The 25,350-nt window shown below is 43.0% G+C and overlaps 1 protein-coding gene across 7 annotated transcripts in view; it reads right to left on the minus strand.

Moving 5' to 3' along the window:
- Positions 1 to 25,350, minus strand: part of Ralgdsl1 (ral guanine nucleotide dissociation stimulator like 1) — a 269,618-nt gene that overhangs the window by 56,424 nt on the left and 187,844 nt on the right. For all 7 annotated transcript variants that reach the window (NM_001105957.2, XM_063272095.1, XM_017598701.3 and 4 more), the window contains one exon: positions 19,807 to 20,015. In NM_001105957.2, coding sequence (NP_001099427.2) covers positions 19,807 to 20,015 — 209 coding nt within the window. The remainder of the gene's footprint in view (positions 1 to 19,806; positions 20,016 to 25,350) is intronic.

A 25,350-nucleotide genomic window follows, 5' to 3' on the forward strand; every position in this document is an offset into this window, starting at 1 on the left:
CACAACAATGCTTGTACCCAGCTGATACAGGAGAGACATTTGTGGTGAGCAGTAACTGTTCTAGGGAGGCCACAGCGGACATGCCAACAGACTGCTCTAATACTTGGTTCAGAGACTGCAAAAGCACCATCTGCCCCCTCACACAGCGCCTTAACATGTCGGTGCTCTCATCTCTAGGGGTTAGGACAGTGGTTCTCAACCCTCCTAAGGATGTGACCCCATGGTACAGTTCCTCGTGTCGTGGGACTCCCAGATATAAAATTATTTTCATTGCTACTGCTTAACTGTTAGCTACTGTTATGAATTGACATGTAAATATTTTGGAAATAAAGGTTTGCCAAAGGTGTTGTGATCCACAGATTGAGAACCACTGGCTTAGGAGCACAAAAAGTTTGAGTTTTGGCTGTAATTATTCAAAACATCCAAAATTAACATGAAAAAGTTTTTTAAGATTTTTTTTAAAAGAGATTCTGGTATTTGCAGTATGAAACCTCAAAGGTCTATTATGTACCATTATAAAGACAAAGGGTGGGAGAACCTTCTAGAATTGAATGCACCAGGCAGGGGTGACTGTGGGCTCTAACCCTTTATCATTATGGAGAAGTAATGCTCTACGGAAAACAGAATAAATCAGTTTTGGAACGGAGAACTCTTTAGAGTTCATGTCAGAGTTGGGCTTCCCAGACGAAGACACCTCTTTTGATGTTTCCTGAGTCTGCTCACAGCTTCCTATCAAAAGATCAAAGCCAAGTTCATGGCTTCCACTCCAAGGAGGCAAATAGAGCATGTACACGTGTGTGTGCTTAATTAGTGCCAACAGAAAAGCTACGAGTAGGCCTGTCAACAATGCCATCTCCAATCTCCACAAAGCCTCCTTGGGGCTGGAGAGAGAGCAAAGCTCAGCCCCCTTGGGCTTCTCAAGGAGCAAGCACCCTTCTTTATAAAACTTAAGTCGGAAGGCACATTGCCAGATGACTTTTGACATGGGTTTCTCATGTTGTCATTAGGCAAAAAGACTTACAAATGTCTTATATAGTTTAGCTGTAAGCAATTATTTACTATAGCCTAAAAGTTACTTGAATAAGAGAAAGAAAAAAAAATGTTTAAATACGGAAGAGCCGTTTCCAAGGAGTTTATTTGAAACTCATCTGAGCAAAGTACTTAAAATGTATTTGAAGTGAGGAAGGACCAGGCATTGATAGTTCAAAGAAGTCCCAAGTTGTCCACAGATGTCGTCTCTCTAGAGAACAGTCTCATCTCTGTGCTCCAGCAGCCAAGTCTGATAGAAGCAGACCAGGATGCCGTCCCCCTAAAGAGTCTGAGAGCCCTACTTGATGCAGGCAAATGAGCCACTGTAATGACAGGTAACGTGCCATGCCAGAGCTGTGCCAACTGCTTCTGCCAGGCTGTTTCACTCGATTCCCATAATAACCCTGCAGGGTGGTATCATTCTTCCAATTTCACAGAGAGATAAAGTGCAACCCTGAAAGCTTACGTAATAATGCCTGCACGATGTCACTGGCAGGTGGAATAGAGATTTGAACCTTGGCAGGCAGGCCCTGGGCCCAGCACTAAGTCACCGTCCTCCCACACATGCTGTAAGGAAGGCTGTAAGTAGATTACTTGCTCATTGTGTGATGTCAAGACCCTGTCCACTCACTTGTGAGCTCGTTCTTGGATGGCTTTAGTTGTCATTGGATGGGGAGTGTTTATCAAGGACTGTGCCCGGGTACTTACTGTTCTAGACATTAAGAATAAATCACTGGGCCTAAGGAAATGGCTCAGGGATACAAGTATTTCCTAAATGAGCACGGTGACCTCAGTTCAAATCCCTATTAGCCATGTTCAAAAGCTGGGTATGGCTGCACACAATTATACTCCAGTGGAGGACAGAGACAGAAAAATTGGTAACTGGAGCTACCTCCAGGCTCAGTGAAAGACTTGAGGGAAAGGGGCAGCTAGAGAAGGGTATCTAACATCCTCTTCTGCATGCCATCAGACACCTTTCTAATACATCACAGGCACGCACGCACACACCACACACACACACACACACACACCACACACACACACCACACACACGCACATACCTCACACACACATACCTCACACACACACATACCTTACATACACCACACACCTGACACACATACACACACATACCACACACACATACCTGACACATACACATACACACACCTGACACACACACACACCTCACACACACCTCACACACACACACACACCTCACACACACACACCTCACACACACCTCACACGCACATACCTCACACACATACCTCACACACACCACACACCTGACACAAATACACACACATACCACACATACCTGACACATACACATACACACACCTGACACACACCTCACACACATACCACACACACACCTCACACACACAGCTCACACACGCACATACCTCACACACACCACACACCTGACACACATACACATACATACCACACACACACACCTGACACATACACATACACACACACCACACACATACCTGACACACACACACCTGACACACACACACCTGACACACACACATACCTCACATACACACACACGTGACACACACACACCACACACCTGACACACATACACACACATACCACACACACATACCTGACACATACACATACACACACCCACATACCTGACACATACACATACACCACACACACATACACATACCACACACACATACACCTCACACATACACACCTCATACACACACCTCACACACACACACACTCCACACACATATACACACTCCTGACACATCTGAACATCGGCAGAGAGTGAGGAGCAGAGCAGACAGGAGGTCAGGCCAGGGTGTCCTAGCACATGAGGTGAGATGAGGTTTTACTCCTCTCTTGCCTCCTGCTACAGCCCCAGGCCTGGTGTAACAGACAGTCAACACAATCAAGAACTAGCTCACCTTCTCCTGCTATGAAAGGAAAGCCTGGGGAGGGCAGGGAAGGACAGGATAGTTGGTGGGAACAGTGAATGGCAGAAGGAGGGAGTGGAGGAAGAGACCACACAGGAAGCTGCTGACTTAAAGCCCTCTGGGAGTCTTTGAATGAATCCCAGCTTCTACACTTGGGCATCCTTTCGCTGACCCACAAGAACTCAAGTTGTAAGGAATGAAAAAAACATCCAGAACCTTCAATCGGGAGAACACTGGGCATGCAGCAGCCAGCAGTTGTCTGGAACTTCACGTGAAGACTAAGACGGTTTGCTCTGCTTCCCACAGACCAGACAGGGTTGTTTTGAAATGTCCTGAATAATGCCCTCCACAGATGGCACTCCCACCTCCCAGGACGGACAAAAAACTGGGTCATGGTCACTTAGTCTATCTTGGAAAAATCCAGCTTCCACTGTGAAGTTGGTTACCGGAGGGGAAAGGGTAAGGCAGGGGGCAGGAGGCAGAGGAAGGACATATTCTAGGCATCTCTTCTTGGAGAAACAGAAGACAGGATCCTGGGAGGCAAGAAGGGATGGGTGGGGGAACACCCTCATAGAAGCAGGGGAGGGGGATGGGATAGGGTTTATGGATGGGAAACCAGGAAAGGGGATAACATTTGAAATGTAATAAAAAAAATCCAATAAAAAATAAAGTAAAGAAGTTTATTATTATCAACAAACTTCAAGATCCCAGTGTTAGTAAGTAGACTCTTGTGAGGGCAGGGTATATGTGTAATGAGGTCTATATACGTAGTGTATGCACTTTTCTGTGTGTAGGTGCATGCATTCCTGCATGTATACAGAGACCAGAGAGAATGAGGGGTTGTGTGTGAGGGGGTGAGGGGTGGGTAGTCATTCTCTTATCACCCTCTGAGCCAGGGATTCTCACTGAATCTGGAGAGAGGCTGGCACCAGCAACAGCAATTCTCCTGCCCCTACACTCCCAATAGCACTGGGGTTATAGGTGGGAGTGGGTCCACACTTACGACCTTCTCTCGTGTGTGTTCTGACCCACTGGGCCATCCCGAGGACCCTGAGCAGACTCTTAGAGGGGGTTGTGATTGATTGATTGATTTATTTATTTATTTATTTATTTATTTATTTTACCAATTGCTAGAACATGGTCAGAACCACTGCTCTAGATTATGAGTCAAATGTAAACTTTCTAGTTACCACTCAGAATAGCCACATTGTCTTTTAGGTTCTTGTCCATTTTCTCATTTCCAAATATATACATACTTTAAAAAGAATCTTTCAAAGTAACTCAATAGACTTCTCAGATTTAAAAGAAAACAAAGGTAACTGTATCCTGAATGCCCTGTCACTGTTGCTAAGTGGGGTGGGAGGCAGAAAGACTCAGCTCAGCTGAAGGAAACATTTTCATCTCTTACAAACCCTACTTCAGGAAGAAAAAGTCTGGTTACGCTGTGAGGCGAAGCCTTGACAGCTTCCACTTCACTACCATCCCACAAATCAGGACTTTGCCCTCCCTGTGCTCCACTGACAATTCCCACGGTTCAGCTGAGTGGGATGCAGGTCCATTTGGTAAAAGAAAAAAAAAAAAATCAATTGAATTACTGAACCAAAGTAGCCAGGGAGAGAACTTATTTCCAGTTCCCCTCACATAATTATGGTTAGAGGTAATTCTAAAACTGTACCAGATTAAAGTTTTCTGGTTAACCCAAGGGAACTGGCATGGTTACAGGAGAAAACAGTAACAGTGCCTGCCTGCCGAGGCTCGGGCTTCTGGCAGTGAGACCACGGAGGCCCAGGGCACACTGCCCTAAAAACAAAGGCAGAGAGGGCACATCTGACCTTGGCACCCGAGTCCAGGAACTTGAGATTTCAGGAGACACTCTCCCTAAGATGTCCTTGTTTCTTAGCTATTGCTGCTACAACAAACTGCCACAGACTCAGTAGCTTCCAACCGGACTGTTTAACAGGTACACTGGACCCAAGTCCAACATGGGCCCCGGGGACTGGAAAGCACACTGTCAGCTGGAGCTCGTTCCTCTTTGTGTGCTCTAAGAAACCGAGTCACTGCCTTTCACAAGGACTCACGGACTCCCTTCTCCATCTCTCTGCCTGCACAGACGGATGTGTAAATTATTACAAAGGTTTATCTTCTATAGCTCTGACCTGAAGAGTTCTCAATCCGAGAAAACACGAAAGAGCAAGAAAATGAACACTTCATAAAAAAAGATGGACCGACAACTTTTTTTAAGCTCCTTTTTTCAAGCAATAGACATTTTGATGCCCAGAGTTTCCCATGGTCCTCTTCACCTACACTATCAATAACCTCATGTCTCCCACAGTCGCAGGACCAACCTCAGTTCAACTTGTCTTTTTCTTTTTCTAAGACAAAACACACCCAAAGGCTTTAACTTTGCCCAAGGAGTTATCAAAACCAGACCTAGATATTTAAACATCTATTTTTTTAAAAAGTTAAAAAATGAAAAGTCCATCATTTACTAAGAAACTGCTATCCTTATTGGATATCCAGGATGTTTTTATTTTAAACTGAATAAGAAACAAAGAAACAAAGCAATGTTTCGATTTCCTGAAAGTCTTTGCACTGAATCAGCAGAATGAGCACCCAGAAGCCCAGAGGGATTAAATCTCCCGGCCTCCTGCATCAGAGGGAGAAGGCTTATGAGCACTCCAGCCTCCTTCTTTGCACTTGACCCTGTGGGAATAGTAACTAAAACCAACGCCATCTGAACTTTAGTACTCTTAGGACGAGCAGGTTAGAAAAGCTTTTCAGAAGGTTACATCTGAGCCGCTCCAGGACCTGCTCCCTACGGCTTTCCCCACTGAGAGCCATTTCCCTTGACCTGGAGGAACAGAGAACGGGTACTAGACTCATGGCCGCCTCCAGAAGGAACGCACAGCCAAGGAGCTTCTCTGGGCGACACATGCTGGCATGAACCTAAGACTACTTGTCAAGTGCATAGCTGAACTTCAGGACAATGAAAACTTGGTTATTTTTAAGTGAGGTGAAGTCATCTGGGACACGCTGCACGCATGCTGCATGCTGGGACATTCCTAGTCAGCTGCTTCTGAGGAGGTGTTTGAGAACTGAATGGATTTACAGGGTGTGCTTTTTACAAAATTTACTACTAGCCCACAGCTGCCAAGGACGCAGTCTTTCTTTTGTTTTTCACTAAGAACTTGTCTTATTCCTCACTGACTTGATGGGACAGTACACTCAGCAGGCAGGTTAGACCCTCCCAGCAGATCTGATCACAATCTGAGTGGCACCCACTGCAGTACCTTCCAGAAGACACCAAGAAACATGAGTAAAATATTTGTTTGTTAGGCAGTGTTCCTAAACCCCTACCACAAGCATCGCTCCTCTCAGAGGTGTGGCAGTTGAAGAACACTCAAAACACCACAGAGAAAGGAACACCAGCCATATTCTCCAGTTGTGAAGCTTTCCCTTCATTATCCAGTCAAAGCACAGAAGGACCCTACAACTAAAGCAGTACCTCACATCACCATTGTGTGGCTAAGGAACAAGACAAGGCCCCTAGAACCAGCATGCTATTTTACATTACCACTGCATGCCTACAGAACCTGACTCAGAGGATTAAAACCAGGAAGGAGTGTGTATTAGCCAGCCAGTCAGTCAGCTTTCTCACACTGTAACAAATACCGGGGCTAATCAATTTACAAGGAGAATAAAATTACTGTGCTTCAGTTTTGGTCCATGCTGGGTTAGCCCTGTTGTTTTTGCTTGCCTGAGCAAGGTGGCACATCTCAGTGGGGAGCACGGAAGAGCAAACCTGCTGATCTCATAGCCTGGAGGAGAAAGAGCGAAGCAGGAGGGACTGAGGGTCCCTGTCCTCAGCAAAGGCATCGCTCCATGACCTGGAGACCTCTCGCTATGGCTCATCTGCAGCCCCCTACCCCTGTGTCCCCCTCAACCATTATACAAGCCTAACACACAAAGCTCACAACTAAAAGAAAGAGAAGTGGCTTTTTCCATACCATATCCTAAAACTCTGAAAGCAGGAAGCGTTTGTGGCCTACGGAAAATACTTTAAAGTAAATTTAGAAACATCTTGGTAAGATGGAGGTTGAGATGGGGTCCCACTCTGTATCCTAGGCCAACTGCAAACTCACAGTCATTCTCCTGCCTCAGCTTCCCAAGTGTTGGACTTCCAGGCATGAGGGGCACAGCAGTTTTAATTATACGCATCCTTTGTGAATAGGCTTGGTGAGCGTTCCTGTCTGTTTACCACACACATCATGTGTGTAAGAGGGCGGAACCCTGGCAGGCTGGACCGTTTTCACACAATGCCTTGTATATGGGCACTTTGCTTCAAACGGCTGCTAAGTACTGCTGTAGTGGACTTCCCAAGGTTGTGAAATACCATTTCCAGGGAAAATGAAATGAGGAAGCAGCCAGGAAGATGACTAAGGCTTCCCCAGCGCCTTTTTTATGCGGTAGCATGGGAGGTGCTGGATGTACTGGAAAAGAGGGTCGGGTAGCTTTGAGCTTCGATCCCTCCTCTGCTGCTTGCCCACGGGATGTTTTGGGGTTGTTTGTTTGTTTGTTTGTTTGTTTTTTTGAGCCACTGGATTCTCACTTGTGAGTCCAGAGTTGTAATAAAGAAATGGCATGAGGTAAAGTCTCTGAAAATCCATGGCAAGCAGAGATGGGAAGAAGAAATTCATTCAAAGACCTACTGATTCACCTTGTCTCTGTGACATAAACAGAGTAATCATCTTAAAGCACAGGTTCATAGGTGACCTCCGCCTTTAAGCTTCCCAAGAGTCCTCTGAGGGAATTCAAATGCAATGCAGGAGAACTTAATGCTTTCCACACTGGCCTGAGGGCTGAGAATGGCTTGGCCAGGGTTTCTGGAGCCTGGCTCTCCCTGATCAGCATGATGTTGGAATTTGCTAACTTAGTTATCAGAGAAAGCGAGACTGTCTGAAAACAGCAGGATCTGCACCTCCGGGCTGTTCTCTCTCTCTGAGAGACTCTCCCTGAAGACCACTTGCTGAGGGGACCTCCAATAACAACTGAGGTTGGGCATTTCCAGTGTTACTACTCCCCTGCTCCTTTAATGGTGGAGTGGGGCTTTACACGGGCTTCTCAGAGTAAAATGTATGCTTGACATTACAGAAAATAAAATCTCAAAGCCCCACACAGTCAACCCCCAATTAAATTACTTTCTTTTAGGTTAAAAGGAAGCAAAGAAAACCTAAGTCTGGACCATGGTAAAAATCACAGCAGACAGGAGCGCTGTGAGTTACCAATCACCGGGTAAGGAAAAAGTAAAGGATAAAGGAAATGCGCAATTAGCTATTCATGACTTCAAAGTACTGCCTACTTGTCAATCACACAGACTCATACTAGAAAGAAAAAAAAAAACTGAACAGATTAAAAAGAAATCTCAGAAAGTAAACAGTCCCATACACGAACAGCCACAACTGGAAGTCTCCAGGGAAATGAGAGCTTGACTTCACATAGGCCAGACTCTGGTGGGAAAGGAACACAGAAGCGTCTGTGTGAACCTGTTCTCGTCTGGTTATTCTCGCAGGATTAGCACATACTGCAATTGGCTCTCAACGTTCCTTCAATGCCACGGAAGACACCAAAAGAAATACCTTAGAAATTCTCTCTGAGGCTCACAACCAAGCCTAGCAAGCCATTGGTGTGAAAATGGTATTTCCGGTGGTTATCTTCAGGAGAGGTGAGTTGGCATAATAAATTGCTTCCTCTTCATTACAGGCATCAGAGTCCTAACAGTCAATATAGGAACATGGCATCTCACAGACTCTCCAGTTGATTTCCATGGAAACAGGGCCACGGGATTTTACCATGAGTAGGAAGTGAGGTGAGGAACAAGTATTCCCATTAAGCTTGGCACACACATAGACAAAGGGTAAATTTCTACAGAGAAAGCAAAACAGATGGGATCTGTTCCTCTGAACTCCTCTACTAGCACACATTAGAACTCTATACCACCTCGTATAGCGACGTAGTGCATCATGCCAGCCTTGTCTTTTGCAGGAAATTGTCCTGAGGGGTGGGTCTAAGTCTGAGGGAACTGGCCTTTGAGGGGTTCCCCCAAGGGAAAGGAATATAAAATTAAGAGAGTAGAGTCCTGGGGAAGAGCCCCAAGTAGAGAGCCCCAGAGTTTAAGCACCATCAGCTCGGCGTGATCCATCTCTGAACTACCTCAGGGCAGGGACTAAATGGTTTCTAGCTGAATCCGGCTGTGTGATGTCGTGCAGAGTGCCTGCTGCGCGTTACATCACACAGGTACTCCATCCTTAATCCCCTCATTTCAGAAACAAGCAATGGATTGAACTCTAAGATCACACTCAAAGCCGGCCTTAAGCCTACTCACATGGCACAGACTAAATCTTAATTCTTCATTCAGCTATAGTTTGAATTCAATGCAGTCTGAATTCATATTGGATGCACTATTTAATCATCGTTATACAGTTAGAGATTTGTTTTTTTTTTTAAAGAATCCCAATAATTCTATCCAAAGAACAAAAAATAGATGTTAAAAATAAAAACGCCAAATAAAAAGTCATAGACTAAACACTTTATTTCCTGGTGTGTGTGTGTGTCTGTGTGTGTCTGTGTGTGTCTGTGTGTGTCTGTGTGTGTGTGTCTGTGTGTATGTCTGTGTGTGTGTCTGTGTGTGTGTGTATGTCTGTGTGTATGTCTGTGTGTGTGTCTGTGTGTGTGTCTGTCTGTGTGTGTGTCTGTGTGTGTGTCTGTGTGTGTCTGTGTGTCTGTGTGTCTGTGTGTGTCTGTGTGTGTGTGTCTGTGTGTGTGTGTGTCTGTGTGTGTGTCTGTGTGTGTGTGTGTCTGTGTGTCTGTGTGTCTGTGTCTGTGTGTGTGTGTGTCTGTGTCTGTGTGTGTGTCTGTGTGTGTGTGTATGTCTGTGTGTATGTCTGTGTGTGTGTCTGTGTGTGTGTCTGTCTGTGTGTGTGTCTGTGTGTGTGTCTGTGTCTGTGTGTGTGTCTGTGTGTCTGTGTGTGTCTGTGTGTGTGTGTCTGTGTGTGTGTATGTCTGTGTGTGTGTATGTCTGTGTGTGTGTCTGTGTGTCTGTGTGTGTGTCTGTGTGTCTGTGTGTCTGTGTCTGTGTGTGTGTGTGTGTCTCCAGTCTTTAAGACAGACAGCCGGAGCTTACATGCACCCCTTTACACACTGTGGACATCTGTGGGCTATCATCAGTGAAGCTGCCTCCTATGGAGAAGAGGTCACTGATTTCAAAGTGAGTGCGTAAGAGAATTTCACTTCTGCACACTGACTGTCAACAGTTACCAGGCTCCATCTTTTTACAGCTATGAAGTACCAAAAAGAGAAACTTCACATAGTTCTCCAATTTCTACTTACACATATGAACTATATTACATAGGAACCATGATTTTAAAAAAAAAGACCCACCAAACTCACATTTTGTCCCAGGCTTAATATTTTGTCAAGTACGGTCATGCAGAAAATGACACAAATCTTTATGCCATAGCACAGGACACTGTGGGCAGATCAGTGTACCATAGAGAACATATGCTGCATGAGTGTCCCTGAATGTGAACACTGACCCAAAAATGTCTCTGTGTACACCCACAAAACACGTGCCCAATGTTTAGGATCTTGTGACCCCCCCCCCGGTGTCTCTGTGTTAAAAGGCTGATGCCCAGGGTGGGGTTAGCGATTGGTGGTGGGAACTTGACGTGGCATTTCCTACTTGGCAGTCTTTAGTCCGCCTTCAAGAGGAGATGATAGTAAAAGCTCACCCCTCCCCCTCTCTCCTCTGCACTCGAAGGGGAGCAGCTTCACTCCACAGGACATACCCACCAGCCCCACACTGACCTGTGACAGGACTAAAAGCAGCAGGGCCAATCCATCAAAGACTGAAACCTCCAAACCCTTGGCCCTGAAATCAACCCATCCCTTCATAAGTTGACTGTGTCAGGCATGTATAAGAGGGAGAGAAAGCTAACACTGCTCTTGTCAGTAAACTTAACCTGGAATAGAAAGTTGTTTATTCAAAGCCTTTCGAAAGATAGACAGAAATATTACATAAAATAATTATCTGACAATTCTTTTTTTTTTTATTAACTTGAGTATTTCTTATATACATTTCAAGTGTTATTCCCTTTCCCGGTTTCCGGGCAAACATCCCCCTCCCCCCTCCCCTTCCTTATGGGTGTTCCCCTCCCAACCCTCCCCCCATTGCCGCCCTCCCCCATAGTCTAGTTCACTGGGGGTTCAGTCTTAGCAGGACCCAGGGCTTCCCCTTCCACTGGTGCTCTTACTAGGATATTCATTGCTACCTATGGGGTCAGAGTCCAGGGTCAGTCCATGTATAGTCTTTAGGTAGTGGCTTAGTCCCTGGAAGCTCTGGTTGCTTGGCATTGTTGTACTTTTGGGGTCTCGAGCCCCTTCAAGCTCTTCCAGTTCTTTCTCTGATTCCTTCAACGGGGGACCTACTCTCAGTTCAGTGGTTTGCTGCTGGCATTCGCCTCTGTATTTGCTGTATTCTGGCTGTGTCTCTCAGGAGCGATCTACATCCGGCTCCTGTCGGTCTGCACTTCTTTGCTTCATCCATCCTGTCTAATTGGGTGGCTGTATATGTATGGGCCACATGTGGGGCAGGCTCTGAATGGGTGTTCCTTCAGTCTCTGTTTTAATCTTTGCCTCTCCCTTCCCTGCCAAGGGTATTCTTTTTCCTCATTTAAAGAAGGAGTGAAGCATTCACATTTTGATCATCCGTCTTGAGTTTCATTTGTTCTAGGCATCTAGGGTAATTCAAGCATTTGGGCTAATAGCCACTTATCAATGAGTGCATGCCATGTATGTCTTTCTGTGATTGGGTTAGCTCACTCAGGATGATATTTTCCAGTTCCAACCATTTGCCTACGAATTTCATAAACTCGTTGTTTTTGATAGCTGAGTAATATTCCATTGTGTAGATATACCACATTTTCTGCATCCATTCCTCTGTTGAAGGGCATCTGGGTTCTTTCCAGTTTCTGGCTATTATAAATAAGGCTGCGATGAACATAGTGGAGCACGTGTCTCTTTTATATGTTGAGGCATCTTTTGGGTATATGCCCAAGAGAGGTATAACTGGATCCTCAGGCAGTTCAATGTCCAATTTTCTGAGGAACCTCCAGACTGATTTCCAGAATGGTTTTACCAGTCTGCAATCCCACCAACAATGGAGGAGTGTTCCTCTTTCTCCACATCCTCGCCAGCATCTGCTGTCACCTGAGTTTTTGATCTTAGCCATTCTCACTGGTGTGAGGTGAAATTTCAGGGTTGTTTTGATTTGCATTTCCCTTATGACTAAAGATGTTGAACATTTCTTTAGGTGTTTCTCAGCCATTCGGCATTCCTCAGCTGTGAATTGTTTGTTTAGCTCTGAACCCCATTTTTTAATAGGGTTATTTGTTTCCCTGCGGTCTAACTTCTTGAGTTCTTTGTATATTTTGGATGTAAGGCCTCTATCTGTTGTAGGATTGGTAAAAATCTTTTCCCAATCTGTTGGTTGCCGTTTTGTCCTAACCACAGTGTCCTTTGCCTTACAGAAGCTTTGCAGTTTTATGAGATCCCATTTGTCGATTCTTGATCTTAGAGCATAAGCCATTGGTGTTTTGTTCAGGAAATTTTTTCCAGTGCCCATGTGTTCCAGATTCTTCCCTAGTTTTTCTTCTATTAGTTTGAGTGTGTCTGGTTTGATGTGGAGGTCCTTGATCCACTTGGACTTAAGCTTTGTACAGGGTGATAAGCATGGATCGATCTGCATTCTTCTACATGTTGCCCTCCAGTTGAACCAGCACCATTTGCTGAAAATGCTATCTTTTTTCCATTGGATGGTTTTGGCTCCTTTGTCAAAAATCAAGTGACCATAGGTGTGTGGGTTCATTTCTGGGTCTTCAATTCTATTCCATTGGTCTATCTGTCTGTCTCTGTACCAATACCATGCAGTTTTTATCACTATTGCTCTGTAATACTGCTTGAGTTCAGGGATAGTGATTCCCCCTGAAGTCCTTTTATTGTTGAGGATAGCTTTAGCTATCCTGGGTTTTTTGTTATTCCAGATGAATTTGCAAATTGTTCTGTCTAACTCTTTGAAGAATTGGATTGGTATTTTGATGGGGATTGCATTGAATCTGTAGATTGCTTTTGGTAAAATGGCCATTTTTACTATATTAATCCTGCCAATCCATGAGCATGGGAGATCTTTCCATCTTCTGAGGTCTTCTTCAATTTCTTTCCTCAGTGTCTTGAAGTTCTTATTGTACAGATCTTTTACTTGCTTGGTTAAAGTCACAGCGAGGTACTTTATATTATTTGGGTCTATTATGAAGGGTGTCATTTCCCTAATTTCTTTCTCGGCTTGTTCCTCTTTTGTATAGAGGAAGGCAACTGATTTATTTGAGTTAATTTTATACCCAGCCACTTTGCTGAAGTTGTTTATCAGCTTTAGTAGTTCTCTGGTGGAACTTTTGGGATCACTTAAATATACTATCATGTCATCTGCAAATAGTGATATTTTGACCTCTTCTTTTCCGATCTGTATCCCCTTGATCTCCTTTTGTTGTCTGATTGCTCTGGCTAGAACTTCAAGAACTATATTGAATAAGTAGGGAGAGAGTGGGCAGCCTTGTCTAGTCCCTGATTTTAGTGGGATTGGTTCAAGTTTCTCTCCATTTAGTTTAATGTTAGCAACTGGTTTGCTGTATATGGCTTTTACTATGTTTAGGTATGGGCCTTGAATTCCTATTCTTTCCAGGACTTTTATCATGAAGGGGTGTTGAATTTTGTCAAATGCTTTCTCAGCATCTAATGAAATGATCATGTGGTTCTCTTCTTTCAGTTTGTTTATATAATGGATCACGTTGATGGTTTTCCGTATATTAAACCATCCCTGCATGCCTGTGATGAAGCCTACTTGATCATGGTGGATGATTGTTTTGATGTGCTCTTGAATTCGGTTTGCCAGAATTTTATTGAGTATTTTTACGTCGATATTCATAAGGGAAATTGGTCTGAAGTTCTCTTTCTTTGTTGTGTCTTTGTGTGGTTTAGGTATAAGAGTAATTGTGGCTTCGTAGAAGGTATTCGGTAGTGATCCATCTGTTTCAATTTTGTGGAATAGTTTGGATAATATTGGTATGAGGTCTTCTATGAAGGTCTGATAGAATTCTGCACTAAACCCGTCTGGACATGGGCTCTTTTTGGTTGGGAGACCTTTAATGACTGCTTCTATTTCCTTAGGAGTTATGGGGTTGTTTAACTGGTTTATCTGTTCCTGATTTAACTTCGATACCTGGTATCTGTCTAGGAAATTGTCCATTTCCTGAAGATTTTCAAGTTTTGTTGAATATAGGTTTTTATAGTAAGATCTGATGATTTTTTGAATTTCCTCTGAATCTGTAGTTATGTCTCCCTTTTCATTTCTGATTTTGTTAATTTGGACGCACTCTCTGTGTCCTCTTGTTAGTCTGGCTAAGGGTTTATCTATCTTGTTGATTTTCTCAAAGAACCAACTTTTGGTTCTGTTGATTCTTTCTATGGTCCTTTTTGTTTCTACTTGGTTGATTTCAGCTCTGAGTTTGATTATTTCCTGCCTTCTACTCCTCCTAGGTGTATTTGCTTCTTTTTGTTCTAGAGCTTTTAGGTGTGCTGTCAAGCTGCTGACATATGCTCTTTCCTGTTTCTTTCTGCAGGCACTCGGCACTATGAGTTTTCCTCTTAGCACAGCTTTCATTGTGTCCCATAAGTTTGGGTATGTTGTACCTTCATTTTCATTAAATTCTAAAAAGTTTTTAATTTCTTTCTTTATTTCTTCCTTGACCAGGTTATCATTGAGTAGAGCATTGTTCAATTTCCACGTATATGTGGGCATTCTTCCCTTATTGTTATTGAAGACCAGTTTTAGGCCGTGGTGGTCTGATAGCACGCATGGGATTATTTCTATCTTTCTGTACCTGTTGAGGCCCGTTTTTTGACCAATTATATGGTCAATTTTGGAGAAAGTACCATGAGGAGCTGAGAAGAAGGTATATCCTTTTGCTTTAGGATAGAATGTTCTATAAATATCCGTTAAGTCCATTTGGCTCATGACTTCTCTTAGTCTGTCGACATCTCTGTTTAATTTCTGTTTCCATGATCTGTCCATTGATGAGAGTGGGGTGTTGAAATCTCCCACTATTATTGTGTGAGGTGCAATGTGTGTTTTGAGCTTTAGTAAGGTTTCTTTTACGTATGTAGGTGCCCTTGTATTTGGGGCACACATATTTAGGATTGAGAGTTCATCTTGGTGGATTTTTCCTTTGATGAATATGAAGTGTCCTTCCTTATCTTTTTTGATGACTTTTAGTTGGAAATTGATTTTATTTGATATTAGAATGGCTACTCCAGCTTGCTTCTTCTGACCATTTGCTTGGAAAGTTGTTTTCCAGCCTTTCACTCTGAGGTAGTGTCTGTCTTTGTCTCTGAGGTGTGTTTCCTGTAGGCAGCACAATGCAGGGTCCTCGTTGCATATCCAGTTTGTTAATCTATGTCTTTTTATTGGGGAGTTGAGGCCATTGATATTGAGAGATATTAAGGAATAGTGATTATTGCTTCCCGTTATATTCATATTTGGATGTGAGGTTATGTTTGTGTGCTTTCATTCTCTTTGTTTTGTTGCCAAGACGATTAGTTTCTTGCTTCTTCTAGGGTATAGCTTGCCTCCTTATGTTGGGCTTTACCATTTATTATCCTTTGTAGTGCTGGATTTGTAGAAAGATATTGTGTAAATTTGGTTTTGTCATGGAATATCTTGGTTTCTCCATCAATGTTAATTGAGAGTTTTGCTGGATACAGTAACCTGGGGTGGCATTTGTGTTCTCTTAGGGGTCTGTATGACATCAGTCCAGGACCTTCTGGCCTTCATAGTTTCTGGCGAGAAGTCTGGTGTGATTCTGATAGGTCTACCTTTATATGTTACTTGACCTTTTTCCCTTACTGCTTTTAATATTCTTTCTTTATTTTGTGCGTTTGGTGTTTTGACAATTATGTGACAGGAGGTGTTTCTTTTCTGGTCCAATCTATTTGGAGTTCTGTAGGCTTCTTGTATGTCTATGGGTATCTCTTTTTTTAGGTTAGGGAAGTTTTCTTCTATGATTTTGTTGAAGATATTTACTGGTCCTTTGAGCTGGGAGTCTTCACTCTCTTCTATACCTATTATCCTTAGGTTTGATCTTCTCATTGAGTCCTGGATTTCCTGTATGGTTTGGACCAGTAGCTTTTTCCGCTTTACATTATCTTTGACAGTTGAGTCAATGATTTCTATGGAATCTTCTGCTCCTGAGATTCTCTCTTCCATCTCTCGTATTCTGTTGGTGAAGCTTGTATCTACAGCTCCTTGTCTCTTCTTTTGGTTTTCTATATCCAGGGTTGTTTCCATGTGTTCTTTCTTGATTGCTTCTATTTCCATTTTTTAATTCCTTCAACTGTTTGATTGTGTTTTCCTGGAATTCTTTCAGGGATTTTTGTGTCTCCTCTCTATGGCCTTCTACTTGTTTATTTATGTTTTCCTGGAATTCTTTCAGGGATTTTTGTGTCTCCTCTCTATGGGCTTCTACTTGTTTATTTATGTTTTCCTGGAATTCTTTCAGGCATTTTTGCGATTCCTCTCTGTAGGCTTCTACTTGTTCTCTAAGGGAGTTCTTCACGTCTTTCTTGAAGTCCTCCAGCATCATGATCAAAAATGATTTTGAAACTAGATCTTGCTTTTCTGGTGTGTTTGGATATTCCATGTTTGTTTTGATGGGAGAATTGGTGCCATGTAGTCTTGGTTTCTGTTGCTTGGGTTCCTGCGCTTGCCTCTCGCCATCAGATTATCTCTAGTGTTACTTTGTTCTGCTATTTCTGACAGTGGCTAGACTGTCCTATAAGCCTGTGTGTCAGGAGTGCTGTAGACCTGTTTTCCTCTCTTTCAGTCAGTTATGGGGACAGAGTGTTCTGCTTTCAGGCGTGTAGTTTTTCCTCTCTACAGGTCTTCAGCTGTTCCTGTGGGCCTTGTCTTGAGTTCACCAGGCAGCTTTCTTGCAGCAGAAAAGTTGGTCTTACCTGTGGTCCCGAGGCTCAAGTTCGCTCGTGGGGTGCTGCCCACGGGCTCTCTGCAGCGGCAGCAACCAGGAAGACCTGTGCCGCCCCTTCCGGGAGCTTCAGTGCACCAGGGTTCCAGATGGTCTTTGGCTTTTTCCTCTGGCGTCCGAGATGTGTGTGCAGAGAGCAGTCTCTTCTGGTTTCCCAGGCTTGTCTGCCTCTCTGAAGGTTTAGCTCTCCCTCCCACGGGATTTGGGTGCAGAGAACTGTTTATCCGGTCTGTTTCCTTCAGGTTCCGGCGGTGTCTCAGGCAGGGGTCCTGCCGCTCCTGGGCCATTATCTGACAATTCTTAATGAACAGACTTTAAAATCAAAGAGCAAATTATGGAAAATATTCCCAGTATAATTAGAAGGAAAAAAAATCTAATTTCTTTAATACACAAAGAATTATAATTTGAGATTAAAATAGTTCAAAGGAAAAGAGTATAGGACAGGAGGAGTTCACATTCAACTAATGGTGTGTTTTTGCAAACACCAAACTCTACTCATGAACATGAGAGGCTTGAGTCCTGAGCCCACTTTTCAAGGGACAGATCCGGTAAAGACAATGGCTCCATGGAGGAGACAGAGGATGAGGAGCTGGGAGCGTGGCCTGTGGTGGGCAATGCTGGGAGCAGCAATGTGGCTGGTGCAGCCTTCGGGAGGACAAGATGGCAGCTTCCAAGTCTCCGTCCGTCTCCTGGTGTAGTTACCCTTCTATGAAATTATACTATAGGAATCTCAAAAGGCATCAAGAAAGCATGCCTAGGGATAAAGATGATTGGCATTGTTCTCACAAATTTTTCAAAACAATTTTAAAAACTGAAAAGTGCTTAAGGGGCTGGAAAGATGGCTCAGGGGTTAAGAGCACTGATAAGAACACTTCCAGAGGTCCTGAGTTCAATTCCCAGCAGCCACATGGTGGCTCACAACCATCTGTAATGAGATCTGATGCCCTCTCTGGTGTGTCTGAAGACAGTTACAGTGCACTCATATACATAAAATAAATCTTTTTTTAAACAGCTTAATTCTTTGTCCATGAAATTATCAACTCAGTACGTACTAGAAAGCCACCAAAAGAAAAGCTAGAAAATCTACCCATATGTGTTTATTTGGAGACAATAACTCACATTTCTTAAACAGTAAATATGATGGCCACTATTATAAGCCTTTTACAAATTCTGCACTGAATGAACTCAAATATCTCCAAGATGGATAAATATGTAAAAATAACAATTGTAGGATACTTTGTGTGCTCTGATTGATTTCGTTACATCACATATGTGCTGTGGATCTACACAGGCAGGCAGGGCTGTAGCTATGGCCCAGCCTGGGGCCCTCTTACAATGTACTCAATAAACTCTTCTGACAAACGAATGTCTATAAAGACAATATATGATGTACTGTATATTAAGAAGGTAAATATATGAAACTTTTTCATGTATATATGAAATTTATATTTTAAAATCTAAAGTATTCCTTGAGAAAGACAGCAATTTGAGAAAACTTTAATATTCTTTTCATACTTTCCATCATATAGGAATTTTTAACATTTTCAACATGATTGCATATTCCTTTAAAATCAAATAAACATGTACACACACCCACACATCCACACACCCACACACACCCCAAGCCTAACAAAAGCATTGGCTCCCACTTCCTTCCTTAGGTAGGAAGCCCCAAAGTACAAGGATCTGAATGAGGAGGCTCATGGTTCTAAAACAACTGTTGGCTGACAGTTTTCTTTGTCCCAGGACTAAGTCAACATAATGATATATTTATAAAGTGCCTAAGTTCTACTATAAATAAAACAAAGGTAAAGGGGAAACAAGATGGTCTTATGTGAGTCACAGTGTACACTTCTGAGGTCCACAGGCTCCTTACAACACAGCACGGACATCACTCACGTACATGTCCATAAACACTGACTCCACAGTGACTGCTGACAGTCCTGACAAAAGCCCCAACACATCAACGTCTTCCTACAGATCTAGGACAGAGCTCCATACTTCATACACATGAGCACCTTCAGTCCCCAGAACAAGGAGATTCCTAGCTGGTTGAGTACTTGTATAGAAATTATAAAAATTAAAATTAATCTGTATCAATTAGAAATTAGGAATAGCAAACAGAAACTGAAGTTTATAAATCGTTGAATCTATGTTTATAATACCTACTTTTAAATCTTTTGTTTTTTTTACAGATTATTGCTTAGGTTTTTTTTGTTTTGTTTTGTTTTTTCTTTTGTTTCTGAGACAAAGCACTGCTGTGTAGCCCATGCCGGGTCTCGAGTACCAAAATTAGAAGGATGTACTACTATATCCAGCCTTTATGAATGTTTTGAATGGGATTTCTTTTTTTTCTTAAGATTTATTTATTTTATGTATACAAGTACACTGTAGCAATCTTCAGACACACCAGAAGAGGGCATCAGATCCCATTACAGAGGGTTGTGAGCCACCACTTGGTTGCTGGGAGCCATCTCTCCAGCCCCCTGAATGGGATTCCTTTACCCTAGAAACAAGCCATGTAGCTGACTCTCTGCACGCCGCTCACTCCAAAGGTTGGCTTTCCCAGTTAATCTCACCTTCTTCCTCCTTCCCAGACTTCCAGGTGCCTTTAATTCAGAGCCACACTCTGTTCCCTGGACACGGTCTTAGGTTCCCACGCGACTCTCACCCTTAGATCTTACCTGTCCAGTAGCAACTCCAGAACTTCCTTGGTCGAGGCAAAGCCTCTATATGTTGACAAGAAGATGCTGATGTAGGTAAAGTCGTTGTCCCCAAAAGCTGTCAGCAGGTTCTCCACAAGCTTCTCCAGTGTGCCAGCTTTGATGGTCCTGATCTTACAGGTCTCATACTGACTGACTGTGTGTCCTGGAGGCAGCTGGTCCCCTTCAACCTGTGGGACAAATTCATTATTAGCATCGATAGCATCACTTCCTGATGTAAAACTGAAAACATTGAAATAGTATTTCAGTCTACTCTCATATAGCTTCTCTAAAAGTCCCGTAAGGCAGTGTGCTCTTCTGTAAACACAGTACGGCAGAATGGTGACTGTGTGGGCAAGTGTGTGGAGGGGGCTTCCCATTCTTTGTAAAGAAAGAGAGATTATTCCTTCACAGCTACACAATGGCTTCTCCTTACATCGTTAGTGACAGCAGGGTGATGGCAATATTTTATCAAAGACGTTGTCTGTCACCGGATGGGGTGTAGCAAACTGCCAACTGTCTGATCCTCTTTGTACGGTTAAAGAGATGTCTTCAATCTCAGTTTAAAACAAGGCTTACCATGGTATGCCAGAGGAGTCAACACATAATGTTTTGGAAGTCTGATTGTTCCAAACTTATATATATATTATATTTATATATACACATTTATATATCCAATACATACATACATAAATATTCATATCACACACAGAGAGCATAGGGTTTATGTAAGCTGACACTATGGTCATCCTTGAAAAGTCAGGGATGGAGGAAGCCTGCTCTCCCTGGCACCCTGTGGAGACCTAACATGATCCCACAGCCTTCAGTCCACAGATGGCCATGTACTTTCTGAGGGAGAAACACCTGCTCTGCAAGGCCTGGGGCTTATCCCGGGGTCTCGATGAAAGGCATGATGGGGGCATGGCCTGCTCTCGGGAAATTTGCAAACACCAAAGCATAAGGGCTTATGAGAAACAGCTAGCAGGGAAAAGCAAGCCTTCAGTTATCAGTCACTGTCGCGATACATTAGCACATCTAAACCTTAATGTGGAAAGATCAGTGGTAAAATGTGAAAAGCCTGAAAACTGAGGCTGAGAGGAGAGAATCAAACTGCAGAAAAATAAGGGTGTGCCTTGCATTCTCAGTAAATCTGGGCCTAGCAAATTACATGCAGATGTAATTTTTCAAGTTGAACTCCTTCATGGGTGCTAAGGAAACTGACCTACCAAGAAGAGCTCTGCAATACATCTGTTTCCAAAGTAAATAATTAGTCTCACTGCTGCAAAGACTCTCACTGGTGCAAAACCTACCAGGCAGTTATCTGAACTATAAACTGAATTACTCAATACTGACTGCCTAAAGTCCTAAATTAAAACACATACATACATAGTACATATGTACATACATACATACATACTACATACATACATACAGAAATCAGAGTGACAAGATATGACTTTTAATGATGACAGCTGTGGCTACTGAGTTCTGGCCCTGTCAGAAGTTAAACTACAACAAGAGAATTAACCCAGAGATTACTTTCAGAAAGACCCACATGGTGGCAACCACTTTTAGGTTAGAAGAGCTTAATGTCACTCTGTCTAGCTGCTGACAGGAACTGACACAGGACCATGGTGTATGAGGTGCATAGCTTTGTTTCTTGATTTTTTTTAATTTTTTAAGGATGAGGTTGGAGAGATTGTTCAGCGGCTCATGCTTCCTGCTCTCTAGAAGACTCAATTTCAGTTCCCAGAACCCATGTCAGGCAGCTCACAACCGCCTGGAACTCAGGCTCTAGGGGATCTGTCCTCCTCAGGCATTAACACATGTGACACACATGTGTACATCACATACATACAAATATATACACATAAATAAAAACTTAAAACTTATAAAGTTTTTCCAAAGACATGGGTGTGACGCAGGAGAAACAGGCGCTTTTCTGTAGGGCTCTTGCAAACTCTAGCAAGTAGGTATGACACGCAGCCTTCCCAGGTCCGTTCCTTTTACTCTGTGAGCATCTTACAGAGCCTAGTAATGAGCTGTAATCACTAAAGACAGAGTCAGGTTTACTGCTTTACACTTTGAGAGAAAAATCTAGGTGAAGACAATATAAGATATAATGCTAATTAGCCAGGCCTAATGGCTCACACCTAGATGCCCAGCCATACAGAGGCTGATGACAAAGGGTTGCTGTGAGTTCAAGACCAGCCCAAGCTACACTGTAAATTCCAGACCAGCTTTGGATACAAAAAGAGACACATTTCAATAAACAAACAAGCAAAGTATAAAAACTAAATCTGGGGCTAGAGAGATGGCTCAGTGGTTAAGAGCACCGACTGCTCTTCCAGAGGTCCTGAGTTCAATTCCCAGCAACCACATGGTGGTTCACAACCATCTGTAATGGGATCCGATGCCCTCTTCTGTGTGTCTGAAGACAGCTACAGTGTACTCATATAAATTAAATAAATAACATTTTTAATTAAAATTTAAATACAATAGAAATATTTATCTAAAAATACCTGTATCTCTTTGATCTCTTTCTTAGTAAGACTAAAAACATAAGTATGTTTTGTAGTTTTTGCTCTGTTCTTCAAAAGACTGTCAAGATAATTATCTGCCTACACAATAACATACAAGTCATTAAAAAATATTTAATGTCAAGTGTTCCCGGCACAAGGCATGGCTTCTCTGTTGGTAGGAATGGTCTGACTCTAATTTTAGATCAAACTTCCTTACTTTGTGATATGTCAGGGCTTCCTTACTGAGCAGTTTATACTTTGATGAGTCTCACCTTACTTTGAAGTACAAACTCCACTCGAAAACTAGACCTTTCTTACTGTAATGCTGACTGAAAAGAACTAATTTTTCACTGGTATTGATGTGGCCAAGAACTCAAACAGAGAGAAAAGTGCTTGTCGGAGAACTTGACCACATGGGTCCCTTTTCCTGCCAGAGAGCAGATGTGGCTGGCTGCCAGGGCACTCCCTGGGGAACGGAATGGCTGCTCTAGCCAGGCTCTTTCTTCACTCTGCATGCAGGACGCTTCCTTGTGTCCTGACTGGTTCCTGCTCCTCAGTGTTTGTGTCTGTAAATCAGGAAGAAGCATGGGAGACTTGAGAGACCCCTTGGTAAAATGTGCTCGCCGCTCAGATACTGCAGCAAGCAAGCGGCAGCAGCAGAATGTGAAAACAGAATCATGCCGTTGGCGGGAATCACTCTCACAAACCTCAACGATGGCGGTTGGGGCTGGCCATTTGCTTATTGTTTTCCATGGAGCTTCTACATTCTCAATGGACACACCGCAGGCTGCTCACTGTCAAAGGCCAGACCAGATTTTTTGGTTCTAGGTGAATCTTAACTGAGCAATATTCAAAAAGTACATTTTCACAAAACAAACAAACATGCAAAAACTTAGGATTATCTGCTGACTGCCGGAATTATTTTGAAGTAAAGTTACACAGAAGTAAAATGTAAAAACATATCCGCTTGGCTAGCAAGACAGGTCAGTGGGTAAAGGTGTGTGCATCAGACTGACCACCTAAAACCAATCCCACAGACCACACAGTGGGAGGAGAGAACTGACGCACGGAAGCTGTCTTCTAACCTCCACACGCACATGCATGGTACACAGATACATACATGCATTTTCACACACATACACACACACACACCAAATTAATAAATGAAAAAATTAGTATCATGCCAGACTGGATAAACTCAAATGTTAAAAGTTCTACTTTTTGCAGCGAAAGAGTTCATAGGTCCATAATCCTTTTAAGGAACTTCAGAACCTATTCTTGTATTATCTGAATAACTTCTAATTGAAGTTTTTTTTTAAAGAGCGGAGCCCTTGGCAGACAGTGTTTAGTAAGTCAGACTTGGAAAGCAAGACAAGGAGGCCTGAGCCTGCCCTGTGGGTTAGCACGATAACAGGAAACTGCTCAATCTGGGTTTAATCAGAACCCATGACTTTCCTGACAAGACCATGATACCAAGGCCACAAAAATGCTACATGGCTGTGTTTTTGGTCAACTCGTTTACTACCAGAAGTCAGCTTTTTCTAAGAGAGCATGCTTAATGCCCACAGCATAAATATCTACAATTCTGCCTGAGTGACTGAGCTGTGTGTACAAGTTCCTAATTGCCAAAGCTCACAGACACTCGGGGTCCAGGACCACAAGCTCAGCACTGGCCCTCTGCTTAGGGACAGGCTTACCCTTTTGCTAGGTTAACCATGCCAGTTAAAGGATGCTAAACAAAAAATTAATCACAGATAAACAATAAAAATTAAATAATTTGGGAGCATGCAGAAATGTCTCGTGTGTTATTTGGGACCTACCCACAGAACTAAAACACTCTACTTATTTTAAATGTAAGCATGAGTCTCATATGTACATATAAATGCATTTATACATGTGTGTTTGTATGCATGGATAGGATAAGTCAAGACGGGTTTACAATTTGAAGTGAACTAATCAGGGTAATTAGCATTTCTATCACAGCAAACATTATCATCTCCACATGTTCTAACTTACAGAGTCTTCTCTAGTGATTTTGAAATGCATAACTAACACCATTGTCTATGAACCCAATTATGTGCCTTGTCACCAGCCACCTTCCCTCTTCCCTTTCTAACTTCTAGAAGCCTCTATTCTCCTTGACATGATCAACTTTTTAAACAGCCACACCTGAGTGAGAACATGTCTCTCTGTGCCTGGCTTATTTCCTTTAACGTAGTGTCTCCAGTTCTGTCTATGTTACTGCAAGTAACAGGATCCTTTTAAGGATGAACAATGTTTGTTTCTCTGCACATATATACATCGGACCATTATAACCCACTCAGCCATTGACCCCACACCTTGACGAATGTCAACAGTCTCGCAGGAACAGGCAAGCTCAGGTTCTCTTGTAAGTAATTAAATGATTGCACTTCCTCTGGAGATGTGTCCTGTAGTGGGACTGCTTTGGTTATATGGCAATTTTTTTTAAGATTTATTCATTTATTATATATGAGTACACTGTAGCTGTCTTCAGACACAGCAGAAGAGGGCATCAGATCTCTTTACAGATGGTTGTGAGCCACCATGTGGTTGCTGGGAATTGAACTCAGGACCTCTGGAAGAGCAGTCAGGTTATATGGCAATTCCTTATTGGTTCCATGCTGACAGTGTGTCCTGCGTTCTTCTTAATGAGGCCATCAGTCCTGTGCTGGCATGCGGTGAGTAAGGCATGAAGAGATGCCTCTTCCACCTGTTCATCTAGTCACTGACTCACATATTCACACAACAGTACCACAAGCAGCCAAGCCTTACAGTTTAAACATCCAGGCCACTTAGTCCAACCGAGGAAACATGAACGGAAGCCATGAAAACGCAGAAGGTAAGCTACTGTCTCCGCCTATCGTAAGGCCACAGGTTATACCACACAACTGAAGACAGGTTAACAAGAGAAACCTACAGCAAATGCTACCTCGTGCTTCTCCATGACCTGTGAGGAGAATTCAGAAAAGGAGGCCCAGGGAAA

Source organism: Rattus norvegicus, chromosome 13, assembly GCF_036323735.1.
Source record: "Rattus norvegicus strain BN/NHsdMcwi chromosome 13, GRCr8, whole genome shotgun sequence".
In the NCBI taxonomy this organism is placed as follows: domain Eukaryota; kingdom Metazoa; phylum Chordata; class Mammalia; order Rodentia; family Muridae; genus Rattus; species Rattus norvegicus.